General features: G+C 43.7%; 1 protein-coding gene across 4 annotated transcripts in view; it reads left to right on the top strand.

Moving 5' to 3' along the window:
• Positions 1-2016: 2016 nt before the first annotated feature.
• amot (angiomotin) overlaps positions 2017-15952 on the top strand; it is a 146866-nt gene continuing 132930 nt past the window's right edge. Inside the window, exons 1-2 of one of the 4 annotated variants that reach the window (XM_059651380.1) lie at positions 2022-2141; positions 6825-6949. In XM_059651380.1, coding sequence (XP_059507363.1) covers positions 6862-6949 — 88 coding nt within the window. In that variant the 5' untranslated portion in view covers positions 2022-2141; positions 6825-6861. Of the gene's footprint in view, positions 2142-6824; positions 6950-15952 lie in introns of those variants that run through there. The other 3 variants (XM_059651385.1, XM_059651382.1, XM_059651381.1) reach the window with 3 other exon arrangements.

Here is a 15952-nt window from a genome sequence, read left to right as displayed (position 1 = left end):
TTTGTAAACTCTGTTTATACCTGTTCATGTAATTACCTAATTGACAAACCTGTTTATGTACAACCTTGTATTTCTTTTTGAGATCACTTTTTATCTTTGAAAAAGATGTTGCATTAGGTTCACGGGTAGCATGTCAGCATACCTGATAAGGGAAACGATCTTGATTCATCACTGTCTCATAGTATGTGAACTGAGGGTGTAAACTTCTTGGACTCTATCAGAACCAGAGGGCACAGTTTAAAAATAAGGGGTAGGCCATTTAGAACAGAGCTGAGGAAAAACTTCTTCACCCAGAGAGTGGTGGATATATGGAATGCTCTGCCCCAGAAGGCAGTGGAGGCCAACTCTCTGGATACTTTCAAGAAAGAGATGGATAGACCTCTTAAAGATAGTGGAATCAAAGGCAGGAGGGATGAGGCAGGAACAGGATACTGATTGTGGATGATCAGCCATGATGATAATGAATGGTGGTGCTGGCTGAAAGGGCTGAATGGCCTACTCTAGCACCTATTGTCTATTGTCTTAACTTGGACTACTTAAAGTATGAGACTCTGATGGAAGCATGCTGCTCATTGTAACCAAAGAGTTATAATGAATGTCCACTGGATCTTTCAATGCCACATTTTCTGTGTACTAGTTTCTTATGTTGTGAAGGATGACACAACTATTACTGTATCAGGTAAGGATACCCTGCTGTTGGCAAAACATACCCCACCAATGCAGGTATTGACTAATTCCAACAGCAAATTGTGCAATTATCTCTCTTTGATATTTAAGGTTTTATTCAACAGCATTGCTCTGACTGAATCAACATCCTCCAGGCCATCATTGTCCAAAACCTTAACCAGACCAGCCACATAAGCATCTTGAAGCCGTGTATTTTGCAGTGAATAGCTCACATCATTCTCAACCATTTGCAGTGCACAAATCAGGTTCCCTATTTGGGGTGTAGTGTATCTGTATTAATATTCTAGTAATTTACTGCTAAGCACGGTGTAGTGTATCTGTATTAATATTCTAGTAATTCACTGCTAAGCACAGGCTAGTCTATTTGATCAGAGCATCATCCTCTAACTTAAATATCAATCTTCTACGTCATTGACTATGTTGTGTATTACCCACAGTATGCACACCAATCATTCATCTGAAATGTTATGGCAAGACTTCCTAAACCACCTGCTTTACAACTGGGAGAGGCCAGGGAAGCAGGTGAAACAATTCTCCTCTAGTTCCGCCTCACCCTCAAATGTTCCTTCATTTTTAAGTCAAAATCCTGGAATGCACTGTCTAATTATATAGAAGGATTATCTTCATTACACAGAATACAGTTATATACTTAAGCTCCCAGTAGCAACTACGAGAGCGACCAAGCATGGACGAGAAAAATTGACTTCAGAGGTGACACTTTAGGAATTTAAAAAAAACTTGTTTCTTCAACTTGTTTGAACAAATCTAAACGATTTACAGGTGGATTGTGTTGTTGAATTATGATTTTATTTGGATCAAGCCGAAATAAAACATGTGCTGGAAAAACTCAGCATGTACGGAGATAATTATAGTCCAAAACGACTTCTGAACGAAGTTCACATTGGAGTCCAAGGATTAACTCTGTTTCTCCCTCCACAGATGCTGCCAGACCCCCAACCCCACACTCTTTTTGTTTCGGATCTTGAGCAATGAACATTGTTTTGCTTTTTTCGAATGGGTTTTAAATTCATATGCGTTTATTTAACGCGTGAAACAAGGACGTTATTTGATTCTCAGTTCATTTTTAAAGGTAGGTGAAACATACTCCACAATGTCACCTGTTTGCATCGGGGGCACCCCCGCCTCTCTCGCGCCGCGTAGCCAGCCGAAGTGCCTCTGCAGGCGTCGTGCGAAGCCCATTGGAAGTTGAAGTCCAGGCGAGCTGATCCTGGCAGGGAAACGGGTTAATCCATGGGAACCAAACGACTACACTTCCCAAGCTGCACCTTGGTTTTATTTTCCACCAAGCGCAAGCGTAGAAACAACGAGCGGGGCCGGCAGGTGAAAGACGCTGGAGAAAGGTTTTTTTTATTTTCCCCTCCCTCGTCACGTTGAGTTTGGAAATGGTGGTGAAAGAGGGGGGAGCACGGAAAGGTTTGCAGAATATTTCAACAGTAAGTCATTTATTTTTCGAGAAAGGGTGAATTGCTTCGTAAAACTATTTAGAAATATAGCTAACGTTTGGCAGGGAATTACTCCTCTGTTGGCCGGACACCTAACAAAGAACAGGCTTCAATTAAATTGCATGTGGAGAGAAAATTATTAACTCGCAATATAAATGATGACAGCGTATCTGTGTTGCAAACGTATTATACGATTACATGCCTCTTCTCTAATTTCCAAATTAAATGGTGAAGTAACATGTAAAATGAACCTTTGTTTCACTACTTCACGTCTAACGTTGTAAATCTCCGCTCCTGCTTCGCCCAGTCTGATGCTAAAACACTGATCTTTGCCATTCACCATCCTGAGTGAGCTTCAGCTCATTTTAAAGCACAGCGGGCTGTGTTGAATTCAGCACCATCTCCCATTCTACTGTCTCCCCTGTTTTTCTTGAGTTTGCCCCACCGCGGCCACCAAGAACAACACAAGCAAAATTCAAATTCTTACCCAGGTTTTGACTTTCAAATGAGCATGGTGCAACAAAAACTACACGGTTCTTTGTAAACTAGATGTTCATCTAATTTGTAAGCCTGTCTATGTGTATGGAAGAATGCTACAATATCTTAATCTAAGCCCCGATGCATATTGTTGGACTCCAACCTGGTGTCGTGTGGCTTCTGACCTTGTCCACCCCAGTCCACATCATGGAACAAATAGGATTAGCAGCATTTAACATTGTAGGGTTTTCTTTTGCAAAGATGTACTTTATTCACTAAGAAAAATAAATCTTTATGTACATACACAGTTACAGAAGTAGTTCTGATCACTAAAGTTTTTGCGTATGGAGAAGAAAATAAACATCGGAGTTTGATTTTTCATATTAGGTACAACTAATCCAAAGGCATTTCTTAATTATGGAAAGTAGTTGGAACTACTGACATGTATTTGAGGCATCAGGAGTGTCCAATAACTCAACGGGCCCCTGTTGTATTTTGGCAGAAACTGTGGTGGTCATTCCCTACTGCACCTTGGTGGCAGCTGTCCCAAGCTTTAGTGCATCCTTCAGCACATAGTCCTGGACCTTGGAATATGCGGCTGCAACACTCGGTCAGGGTTAACAGTTTGCACTGGAAGACCAGCAAATTTTGGGCAGATCACAGGGTGTCTTTCACTGAGTTGATGGTCTTCCAGGCATGGTCGATGTTTGTCTTGGTGTACATCCTGTACAGAGTCCTGCGTCATGGAGCTGCTTGGGACTAGCCTCGTCAAAAACCTCTGCATCTCTCTCCAGACTTCCTCTGCATAGCCACATTCCAGAAGGAGATGGGAGATAGCCTCAATCCTCTTGGAACCGCTTTGAGAGGATTTGTCCGTGCATGAAAGATCTTGCAGCTAGTGCCCTTCTCTCCACCAGCCAAGCTGTTGTCTTGATGCTTGTTGAAAAGTTCTGGCAATGAGGAATTCTTCCAAAAGGCTTTGACAGTCTGCTCAAGGAACTACCCGACAAGATCAACTATCTCCTTTTCCTGAAGTGTCTTGAGGATTCTATGTGCTGACCACTTCCTGGTGGACTTGTGGTCAAAGGTGTTTTCTTTCACAAATTTATCCATGAGGGACAGGTCATATGGGATGGTCCAACTACTTGGAGTGTGCTGTGGTGACGAGGCCTGACCCATCCTTCGTGACACTATGGACAGGTAAAATCTCAGAACGTAGTGACACAAAATATCTGCGTACTGAGGGTCTAAGCGCAGCTTGATATAGACACACAGAAAGGTGGCCATCAGGATGAGGGTGGCATTCATTCTTAACCCGCCCCCAACCCCAACACATTTAATACACGGTGTCCCTTTGGACTCGATCAATCTTAGACCTCCAAATGAGGTATATGGCGGCTTAGGTCACTGCAGCGATGCAGGCTTGGGGAATAGGCCAGATCTGTGCCACGTACAACAACATTGAGAGGATGTCACACCTGATGACCAGGCTTACACCTGCAATGGAGAGCTAACGGTTCTCTCATCTGCCCAGTTTCTGAGGCATTTGAGTTCAAGTAATGTAGTGCTGATGATATTATTTTGCTCTTTAACTCTGCAAATAAGGCTTCAGTTCAAGTCCACAGCTCGAGTATTCTTAGTTTCCCAACAGTGTGGAAACAGGCCCTTTGGTCCAACACATCCACACCGGGTCGGAAATTGGCTTGTTGAAAGAAGACAGAGGGTGGTAGTTGATGGGAAATGTTCATCCTGGAGTCCAGTTATTAGTGGTGTACCGCAAGGGTCAGTGTTGGGTCCACTGCTGTTTGTCATTTTTATAAATGACCTGGATGAGGGCGTAGAAGGATGGGTTAGTAAATTTGCAGATGACACTAAGGTCGGTGGAGTTGTGGATAGTGACGAAGGATGCTGTAGGTTGCAGAGAGACATAGATAAGCTGCAGAGCTGGGCTGAGAGGTGGCAAATGGAGTTTAATGCAGACAAGTGTGAGGTGATGCACTTCGGTAGGAGTAACCGGAAGGCAAAGTACAGGGCAAATGGTAAGATTCTTAGCAGTGTAGATGTGCAGAGAGATCTTGGTGTCCGTGTACAAAGATCCTTGAAAATTGCCACCCAGGTTGACAGGGCTGTTGAGAAGGCATACAATGTTTTAACTTTTATTAATAGAGGGATCGAGTTCCGGAACCAAGAGGTTACGGTGAAGCTGTACAAAACCCTGGTGTGGCCGCACTTGGAGTATTGCGTGCAGTTCTGGTCACCGCATTATAAGAAGGATGTGGAAGCTTTGGAAATGGTGCAGAGGAGATTTACTAGGATGTTGCCTGGTATGGAGGGAAGGTCTTATGAGGAAAGGCTGAGGGACTTGAGGCTGTTTTCATTAGAGAGAAGAAGGTTGAGAGGTGACTTAGTTGAGACATATAAAATAATCAGAGGGTTAGATAGGGTGGATAGGGAGATCCTTTTTCCTAGAATGGTGACGGCAAGCACGAGGGGGCATAGCTTTAAATTGAGGGGTGAAAGATATAGGACAGATGTCAGAGGTAGTTTCTTTTACTCAGAGTAGTAAAGGAATGGAACGCTTTGCATGCAATGGTAGTAGATTCTCCAACTTTAGGTACATTTAAGTCGTCATTGGACAAGCATATGGACGTACATGGAATAATGTAGGTTAGATGGGCTTGAGATCGGTATTACAGGTCGGCACAACATTGAGGGCCAAAGGGCCTGAACTGTGCTGTAATGTTCTATGTTGTTTGGTCAACCAGGCTTGATACCGAGTGGTAACACAGCATGGAGCTGGACGAACACAGCAGGCCAGGTGGCATCAGAGGAGCAGGAAAGTTGATGTTTCGGGTTGGGACCCTTCTTCAGATATGGGGAGGGGGAGGGGAGCTCAGAAATAAATCGAGGAGGGGTTGGGCTGGGAAAGGTAGGTGGGATGAAGTGCATATAGGTAGTGGACGGGTTTGGCCAGTGAGGTGGGAGTGGCGGATAGCTGGGAGAGAAGATGGGCTGGTTGTATCAGGTCAAGGAGACGGGGATGGGAGGGAGAATTAGTCATGGGATGAGGCCTGGGGTGGGGAGATTTTGAAACTGGTAGCATGACACCACTTGATACAGTGGCTGGCGTTTCTTAAACTGTCGCTTCTGGCAACCTGTCCAGGCAAAACATGTCAGGGAAACAGACAAGAGCGTGTGCTTTCTCTGCCGTTTGCTATCAGACATGGAAAAGAACCAGTACAACACTGTGTGTTTTTAATGCCAACATTAACTGCTACAACCTTTGAAGTGGTTGATGATCACTAACCATCGGTTGACATAGAACATAAAACAGTACAGGCCCTTCGGCCCACCATGTTGTGCTGACCTATTATCCTACTAAGATCAAACTACCCTGCATACTGTACATTATACCATCAGCCCTGTACCTATCCAAGAGTCATTAACAGTCTCTAAAATATCTGCCTCCATTACCACTGTCAGCAGTGCATTCCATACGCCCACCACTCTTTGTGTAAACAACTTACGTCTGACATCTCCCCTAAACCTTCATCCAAACAAGTAACGTTGAATACTGAATTCACCAAATAGAATTAAGCATGCTCTGTTTGTTCCTGTGTGCCATGTAATTTCCATATCTTGCTTTTTATGCTTTCTAATGTTTACCATTTGAACTACCTGGAAGGTTCACCAATAGCTGTTTGGTTAAATCTCAGACCATTGTAATATGTAGATATTGTGTGCCCTAGTTCAACATCTAGCATGCACTCAGCCCTGTGATGCTGGGTTGGTTAGTTGTTGCGATCTAGACTTCCTTGAAGGGGGACTAATTTTCAGAGGTTTTGTTTCTACTTGGTATCCAGGGAACTTCTGAAGAAGGGTTGCTGGATGTTTTGTCTCCATAGATGATGCCACACCTACTTGAGATTTTCTAGAGTATACCTCTATCATGATAGTAATCATTAAATTGCACCATTGTTTTAATTTTTATTTGAAAAAATGTTCTTATTTACTCATGGATCTGTTGGCTTGTCTCTTACTTTCTATGATGGATTATGGAACATGAGACTGTCTAAAGTGGCAGATTTGCAAACCTGTTCCATAATGAGATTTTCTTTTCTGCCTGTGAGCAGTCAAATTTTGGAAAAAGTTAAAGTTGACTGTTTAAGATCACAGGTTTTTGTTTAATCTTTTCAGTGAGGTAAGACGAGTGGATGCTCTACTTGATGTGAACATGCAATCGCTGATGGAATGGTGTCCCTCTGATGTGATCAATTGGTTGACGCGAACTGGCTTTCGACAATATGCACAGAATTTTTTAGGTACTGAGAAACTGAATTCTTTAGAACTTTTACATAATAGTTTTTCTTCTTAAACAAAATAACCCTGTATTTTCTTTAGTACAAAACTTAAAAGGATTGGGATATGCCTTTGTGGTAGTCACATTCCTTGGCACCTGCTACCTAATTTCTTAAAACCTTGCAATCAATATATCATTAAAAAATCAGTCAAAAGGAGTCTCAATTTATTTAACACCTTTTTGTTTTGTTTGCACATTATTGCCACTCTGACATAAGGTCGAAAGTGGAGATATTCACTGATGATGGCATCATATTCAGCACCATTTATGATTCCTCTGACACTAAAACAGTCCATATCCAAATGCAATAAAACCTGCACACTATCCAAGCTCGGGCTGAACAGTGGCAAGCAATGTTTCTGCCACGCAAATGCCAGTCAATGGCCATCTCCAGTACGAGACAACGTAATCACTCCCTTCGACATCCAATGGCATTACAACCACTGGATCCCCCACTATCAATGTCGTAGTGCTGCCACTGACCAGAAACTGAACTGGAGTCACCATATAAATACAGAGCACAGCAAGACGCTCAGAATACTGCAGTGAGTAACTTACCTCCTGATTCCCCAAAGCCTGACCACCATCTACAAGGCACAAGTCAGAAGTATGGTGGAATACTCCCCACTTACCTGCATAAGTGCTGATTCAGCAACTCGGGAAGCTTGACTCCATCCAGGACTGAGCCTACTTGATTGAAACCACATCTGCAAATATTCAGTCACTCCACTACTGATGCTCAGTAGCAGCAGTGTATGCTATCTAAAAGATGCACTGCAGAAATTCACCAAAGATCCTTTAGACAGCCCCTTCAAAACCAACAACTAATTCAGCCCAGGAGGACAAGGCTACCAGATATGTGGGAACATCATCATCTGCACGTTCCCCTCCAAGCTACTAACAATCCTGACTTTGAAATATAGTGCTGTTCCTTCACTGTTGTTGGGTCAAAATCCTGGAATTCCAATGGTCTACCTGTAGTACACGGACTGCAGATCACCACCACTTCTCAAGGGAAACGCAAGATGGACAGTAGAAATACTGGCCCAGCCAGCCAGTAACATCCACACCACATGGATGAATATTAAGACATAGATTCTAATTACAGATAAACAATCATGCACCGTTGACTTTGTAATTCTTCTCACTGAAACTTTAGCCAACTTATAAAACTCACCCTCTAGTCTCTCATATGAACAGACACAGAAAAATGGACACTATCCACAGGGCTTACTGAAATGAACGTTTTGCTGATTGGAATGCTGCTTCTAGGTTTCCCTCTCCAGATGAATTCTCTTGTTTGCGGGAGTCACAGAGTGATTAGTTCACATTTACAATGGTCTTTGACTTATCAGTTAAAAGTCACAACTCAGAGCTAGTTTATTGACCTTTCCAATTGCTGTCTTCAGGCTTGAGATGCTTTTTACTGGTAGTTTCTGACAAAGCATTCACATCCCAAGCTGTCCAGCTACCTGGGAGCCAATCGCATGGTTGTTGGCAGAAGATTTGCAGCACGCTAGCAGTGAGTCATAAGTGACGAGTGTCAGGTTACTTGCCTTTAAAATGTGCGACATCCTTCAATATTCTTGGTTTCAAAAACAATCTTTTTCCCATTTCAGCCCATAATCAAAAATGCAGTAAAATAAAAAGTTACTGTCTTTACAACATAGTACAATCTTTGCTGTAAAACTATGAGAATACCATTTTCCTCTACTCTCTTCTAATCAGCACCAAAACCTGATGCGGTTAAAACCTTGCTCATGAGAAATTTGTAACCTCCTGTTAATTTGAAATCCTGTAGTTGCTCCTTACTTTAATTGGTTCCCACCTATATATCACAGTCCATGTGCCCTGTTACATTTCCAACAGAGGGTTCTTTTGGCACAGAGTGTTGCTACCTCTGAGCCAGGAGGCCTGGGTTCAAGTCCCTTCTGTTTCAGAGGTATATCATAATATCTCTGCGTAGGTTGGTTCGAAAATAGGTACATCTCCAACATAGGGTTCTTATGGCACAGTGATACTGTCCCTACCCCTGGTAAATTATCCTGTTGCATATTTTGGTTTTCAATATGTGACATCAGATCCTTACCAAAGATGGTATTAAATAACTTTAATGCCAATTAAGCAATATTCAGCTTTATTTTCTAGTTAATTATCAGGCTTTACTATTTGCAAATATTTGATCATGGTTCATAAATTGTAACAAAACTACTGCTTGACCAGCAGAGGGTGGTAAAGATCTGGTGAATCTGTGCATGCTCCTGGTACAAGTTACATTCCAATTATCCATGGTTATTCATTGTGTTAAAAGGCCATTTGAGGGCACTGTCATGCAAGCGTGTAAGGATCTGCAAGGGTTGGACTGCAGAAGTTTAGATTAGATTAGATTCCCTACAGTGTGGAAACAAGCCCTTCGGCCCAACGAGTCCACACCGCCCCTTGAAGCATCCCACCCAGACCCATCCCCCTATAACTCTCACACCCCTGAACACTATGGGCAATTTAGCATGGCCAATCCACCTAGCCTGCACATCTTTGGACTTTGGGAGGAAACCGGAGCACCCGGAGGAAACCCACGCAGACACGGGGAGAATGTGCAAACTCCACACAGACAGTCACCCGAGGCTGGAATCAAACCCGGGTCCCTGGTGCTGTGAGGCTGCTCTTTCTCATGTAAAAGAAAATTCACTTTTTAAAGATTATCTGCAAAGATGTCCTGGTGGAATATTGTATATAGGTAGATTATCCTAATTTCTCTCAACCACATAAGACAAGGCAAAATACTAAGAACTTGCTTTTATCACGTAGGTATATTGGTCAAGAAAGGTATATGGACAGCTGGGATCAGGTGATTGCCTAAGGGAGTATAAGGCCAGTGAGTGTATACTTAACGAGGACGATCTGGAAGGCCAAAAGGGGATATGAGATAGCAATTGGCAAATAGAGTTGAGGAGAATCCAACGAGATTCTATAAGTACACTGGGGGCAAAAGAGTGACCAGTGAGAGAATAGGGCCTCTTAAAGATCAACATGGCCGCCTATGTGTGGAATCACAAGAAATCAGTGAGATACTGAATGAATATTTTGTGTCAGTATTTACGACGGAGAAGGACATGTAAGCCAGGGAACTTGGGGATATAAGTAGTGCTGTCTTGAAAAGAGTTCAGATTACAGAGGAGGAGATACTGGAAGTCTTAAAATGCATAAAGGTAGATAAAACCCTGCCACCTGACTAGGTATTTCCCAGAACTTTGTGGGAAGGTAGGGAAGAGATTGGGTCCCTTGCTGAGGTATTTGTATCATTTACAGCCATGGGGGAGGTACTGGAAGACTGTAAGTCAGCTAATGTGGTGCCATTATTTAAGAAAGATTGTATGGAAAAGCTAGGAAACTGTAGTCAGGTGAGCCTGACGTCATGGTGGGTAAGTTGTTGGGGGTTCTGACGGACAGGATTTATATGCATTTGGAAAGGCAAGACTGATTTGGGATAGTCACCTTGGCTCTCTGCACGGCAAATCATGTCTTACTAAGTTATTTGAGTTTTTCGAAGAGGTGGTAAAGAAGATTGTTGAAGGCAGAACAGTAGATGTTGTCACTATTGGATACAAAATTAGCTTGAAGGTCGGAGGCAAAGTGTAGAGAGTTGCTTTTCAGACTGGAGGCCTGTGACCAATAGTGTGAAGGGGCCACTGCTTTTTATCATTTATGCAAATGATTTAGACTTGACTATAGGAGGAGTGTTTAGCACAGTTGCGGATGACATCAAAATAGGTGGAGTAGTGGACGGTGAAGAAAATTATCTCAGAGTAAAACCAGGACCTTGATTGGATGGACTGATGGGCTGAGAAGTGGAAGATGGAGTTTAATTTAGATAAATGTGAGGTGTTGAATTTTGTTAAGGCAAACCAGGGCATGACTTATACATTTAATGGTAAGGCTGTGGGGAGTGTTGCTGAACAGAGACCTTGGTCTACAGGTGCATAGTTCCTTGAAAATGGAATCGCAGGTAGACAATGTGATTTTGGTATTCTTGTCTTCAGTATTCTGTGCCTTAAATGTAAGAATTGGGATGTCATGTTGCAGCTGTACCGGATGTTGATGACTCCACTTTTGGGATATTGCATACAATTCTGATTGCCCTCCTATATGAAGGATATTGTTAAACTTGAGAGGATGTAGAAAAGATTGACAAGGAAGTTATGGTTCCAGAGAGGTAGAGGAAAGGATGGCAAAGATGATTCTGGATAGGAGCGAAACAGGGTAGTTGTTATGGGGGACTTTAACTTTCCAAATATTGACTGGAAATGCTTCAGTTCGAGTACTTTAGATGGGTCAGCTTTTGTCCAGTGTGTGCAGGAGGGTTTCCTGACACAGTATGTGAATAGGCCAACAGGAGGTGACGCAACATTGGATTTGGTACTGGGTAATGAACCAGGCCAGGTGTTAGAATTGGAGATAGGTGATCACTTCGGTGATAATGACCACAATTTGGTTGCGTTTATAGCGATGGAAAGGGATGGGTATATATGGCAGGGCAAGAGTTATAGCTGGGGGAAAGGCAATTAGGCAAGGCCCCATAGGATGGGGAAGAAAACTGTAGGGGCTTGGCACAATTGAAATGTGGAACTTGTTTAAGGAACAGCTACTGCGTGTCCTTAGACCATAAGACCATAAGACATAGGAGTGGAAGTAAGGCCATTCGGCCCATCAAGTCCACTCCGTCATTTAAATCATGGCTGATGGGCATTTCAACTCCACTTCCTTGCACTCTCCCCGTAGTCCTTGATTCCTTCTGAGATCAAGAATTTGTTGATCTCTGCCTTGAAGGCATCCAACGTCCCAGCCTCCACTGCACTCCGTGGCAATGAATTCCACAAGCCCACCACCCTCTAGCTGAAGAAATGTCATCTCATTTCAGTTTTAAATTTACCCCCTCTAATTTTGGGACTGTGCCCACGGGTCCTAATCTCCCTGCCTAACGGAAACAACTTCCTAGTGCCCACCCCTTCTAAACCATACATTATCTTGTAAGTCTCTAATAGATCTCCCCTCAACTTTCTAAACTCTAATGAATACATTCCCAGGATCTTTAGCCGTTCATCATACGTTAAAGCTACCATTCCAGGGATCATCTGTGTGAATCTCTGCTGGACATGCTCCAGGGCTAGTATGTCCTTCCTGAGGTGTGGGGCCCAAAATTGGACACAGTATTCTGAATGGGGCCTAACTAGAGCCTTATAAAGCCTCAGAAGCACATCGCTGCTTTTATATTCCAACCCTCTTTAGGTAAACGACAACATTACATTCGCTTTCTTAATTACAGACTCTACCTGCAAGTTAACCTTTAGAGAATCCTGGATCAACACTCCAGATCCCTTTGTACTTCTGCTTTGCGAATTTTCTCATCATTTAGAAAATAGTCCATGCCTGTATTCTTTTTTCCAAAGTGCAAAACCTCACATTTTTTCACATTGAATTTCATCAGCCATTTCCTGGACCACTCTCCTAAACTGTCTAAATCTTTCTGCAGCTTTCCCACCTCCTCAGTGCTACCTGCCTGTCCACCTATCTTTGTATCATCGGCAAACTTCGCCAGAATGCCCCCAGTCCCTTCATCCAGATCATTAATGTATGAGGTGAACAGCTGCGGCCCCAACACTGACCCCTGCGGGCCACCACTGGTGACCGGTTACCGTTCTGAAAAAGAGCCTTTTATCCCAACTCTCTGCCTTCTGTCAGACAGCCAATCGTTGCTAAGTATTTACCTGAAAGGCAGGGAGGAAGTGGTCGAGCGAGGGAACCGTGGTTTACTAAAGATGTTGAATGTCTTGTCAAGAGGAAAGAGCAGGCTTATGTAAAGATGAGGTGTGAAGGCTCAGTTAGGGTGCTCACGAGTTACAGGTTAGCCAGGAAGGACCTAAAGAGAGAGCTAAGAAGAGCCAGGAGGGGACAGGAGAAGTCTTTGGCAGGTAGGATCAAGGAAAAACCCTAAAGCTTTCAACAGGTATGTCAGGAATAAAAGAATGACTAGAGTAAGATTAGGGCCAGTCAAAGACAGTAATGAGAAGTTGTGCATGGAGTCCGAAGAGATAGGAGAGGCGCTAAATGAATATTTTTCGTCAGTATTCACATATGAAAAAGACAGTGTTGTTGAGGAGAATACTGAGATACAAGCTGTTAGACTAGATGGGATTGAGATTCACAAGGAAGAGGTGTTAGCAATTCTGGAAAGTGTGAGAACAGAAGTCCCCTGGTCTGGGAGATAATGGAAACTGCAGATGCTGGAGAATCCAAGATAACAAAGTGTGGAGCTGAATGAACACAGCAGACCAAGCAGCATCTCAGGAGCACAAAAGCTGACGTTTCGGGCCTAGACCCTTCATCAGAGAGGGGGGTGGGGTGAGGGTTCTGGAATAAACAGGGAGAGAAGGGGAGGCGGACCGAAGATGGAGAGAAAAGAAGATAGGTAGGGAGGGGATAGGTCAGTCCAGGGAAGACGGACAATTCAAGGAGGTGGGACGAGGTTAGCAGGTGGGAAATGGAGGTGCGGCTTGGGGTGGGAGGAAGGGATGGGTGAGAGGAAGAACAGGTTAGCGAGGCAGAGACAGGCTGGGCTGGTTTTGGGATGCAGTAGGTGGAGGGGAAGAGCTGGGCTGGTTGTGTGATGCAGTAGGGGCAGGGGAGATTTTGAAGCTGGTGAAGTCCACATTGATACCATTGGGCTGCAGGGTTCCCAAGTGGAATATGAGTTGCTGCTCCTGCAACCTTTGGGTGGCATCATTGTGGCACTGCAGGAGGCCCATGATGGACATGTCATCTAAAGAATGGGAGGGGGAGTTGAAATGGTTCGCGACTGGGAGGTGCAGTCATTTATTGTGAACCGAGCGGAGGTGTTCTGCAAAGCGGTCCCCAAGCCTCCGCTTGGTTTCCCCAATGTAGAGGAAGCCACACCGGGTACAATGGATACAGTATACCACATTGGCAGATGTGCAGGTGAACCTCTGCTTAATGGGATTTATCCTAGGATTCTCTGGGAAGCTAGGGAGAGATTTCAGAGTCTTTGGCTTTGATCTTTATTTTGTCATTGTCTACAGGAATAGTGCCAGAAGACTGGAGGATAGCAAATGCTGTCCCCTTGTTCAGGAAGGCGAGTAGAGACAACCCTGGTAATTATAGACCAGTAAGCCTTACTTTGGTTGTGGGTACAGTGTTGGAAAGGAATATAAGAGATAGGATTTATAATAATCTAGAAAGGAATAATTTGATTGGGGATAACCAACACGGTTTTGTGAAGGGGAGGTCATGCCTGACAAACCTTACTGAGTTCTTTGAGAAGGTGACTAAACAGGTGGATGAAGATAAAGCGGTTGATGTGATTTATATGGATTTTAGTAAAGCGTTTGTTAAGAAAATACAGAGGCATGGGACAGAGGCAGTTTGGATCAGAAATTGGCTAGCTGTAAGAAGACAGGGTGGTTGTTGATGAGATATGTTCATCCTGGAGTTCACTTTCTAGAGATATACTGCAAGGATCTGTTTTGAAGCCACTGCTGTTTGTCATTTTTATAAATGACCTGGATGAGGGCGTAGAAGGATGGGTTAGTAAATTTGCGGATGATGCTAAAGTCGGTGGAATTGAAGATAGTGTGGAAGGATGTTGTAGGTCACAGAGGGACGTAGATAAGCTGCAGAGCTGGGCTGAGAGGTGGCAAATGGAGTTTCATGTGGAAAAGTGTAAGGTGATTCATTTTGGAAGGAGTAACAGGAATACAGAGTACTGGGCTAATGGTAAGATTCTTGGTAGTGTGGATGAGCAGAGAGATCTTGGTGTCCATGTGCATAGATCCCTGAAAGTTGCCACCCAGGTTGATAGGGTTGTTAGGAAGGCATACGATGTGTTAGGTTTTATTGGTAGACGGATTGAATTTTGGAGCCATGAGGCCATGTTGCAGCCGTACAAAACTCTGGTGTGGCCGCACTTGGAGCGTTGCATACAGTTCTGGTCGCTGCATTATAGGAAGGATGTAGAAGCATTGGAAAGGGTGCAGAGGAGATTTACCAGGATGTTGCCTGATATGGAGGGAAGGGCTTATGAGGAAAGGCTGAGGCACTCGAGGCTATTTTCGTTAGAGAGAAGAAGGTTAAGAGGTGACTTAATAGAGACATACAAGATGATCAGAAGGTTAGATAGGGTGGACAGTGAGAGCCTTTTTCCTTGGATGGTGATGGCTAGCATGAGGGGACGTATCTTTAAATTGAGGAGTGATAGATATAGGACCGATGTCAGAGGTAGGTTCTTTACTCAGAGTATTAAGGGCGTGGAATGCCTTGCCTGCAACAGTAGTAGACGACTCAAGTTCAAGGGCATTTAGATGGTCATTGGATAAACATATGGATGATAATGGAATAGTGTAGGTTAGATGGGCTTCAGATTGGTTTCACAGGTCGGCGCAACATTGACAGCCAAAGGGCCTGTACTGTGCTGTTAAGTTTTATGTTCCGTGGAGTGCTTGAATTTTAGGCAGAGCCTGAATAGGCTGGGTTTTTTGTCCCCTGGAGTGTAGGGGGCTGAAGACTGACCTTGTCGAGGTTTATAAAATTATGAGAGGTATGGATAGGCTGACTAGCCAAGATTCTGGGATGCAGATAGTATAGGAGGGGAGGCAGAGATGAGAGTGAGTGGCTTTCCAAGGATGGGAGAGTCCAAAACTGGAGAGCTTAGGTTTAATGTGATAGGGGAAATGTTTACAAAGAACTTAAGGGGTAACTTTTTCACACAAAGGGTGATGCATGAATGGAGTGAGCAGCGAGAGGAACTGGTAGAGGCCGGTACAGTTACAGCATTTAAAAGGCATCTGGCTGGATATATGAATAGGAAGGGTTTAGAGGGATACGGGTCAAATTCTGGCAAATGGGACCAGGTTGGATTGAGCTGCCTGGTCGGTGTGGACATATTGGACTGTTT

This window comes from Stegostoma tigrinum, chromosome 15, assembly GCF_030684315.1.
Source record: "Stegostoma tigrinum isolate sSteTig4 chromosome 15, sSteTig4.hap1, whole genome shotgun sequence".
In the NCBI taxonomy this organism is placed as follows: Eukaryota; Metazoa; Chordata; class Chondrichthyes; order Orectolobiformes; family Stegostomatidae; genus Stegostoma; species Stegostoma tigrinum.
The sequence above is the reverse complement of the archived record's forward strand: the minus strand, read 5'-3'. Positions and strand labels throughout refer to the sequence as shown.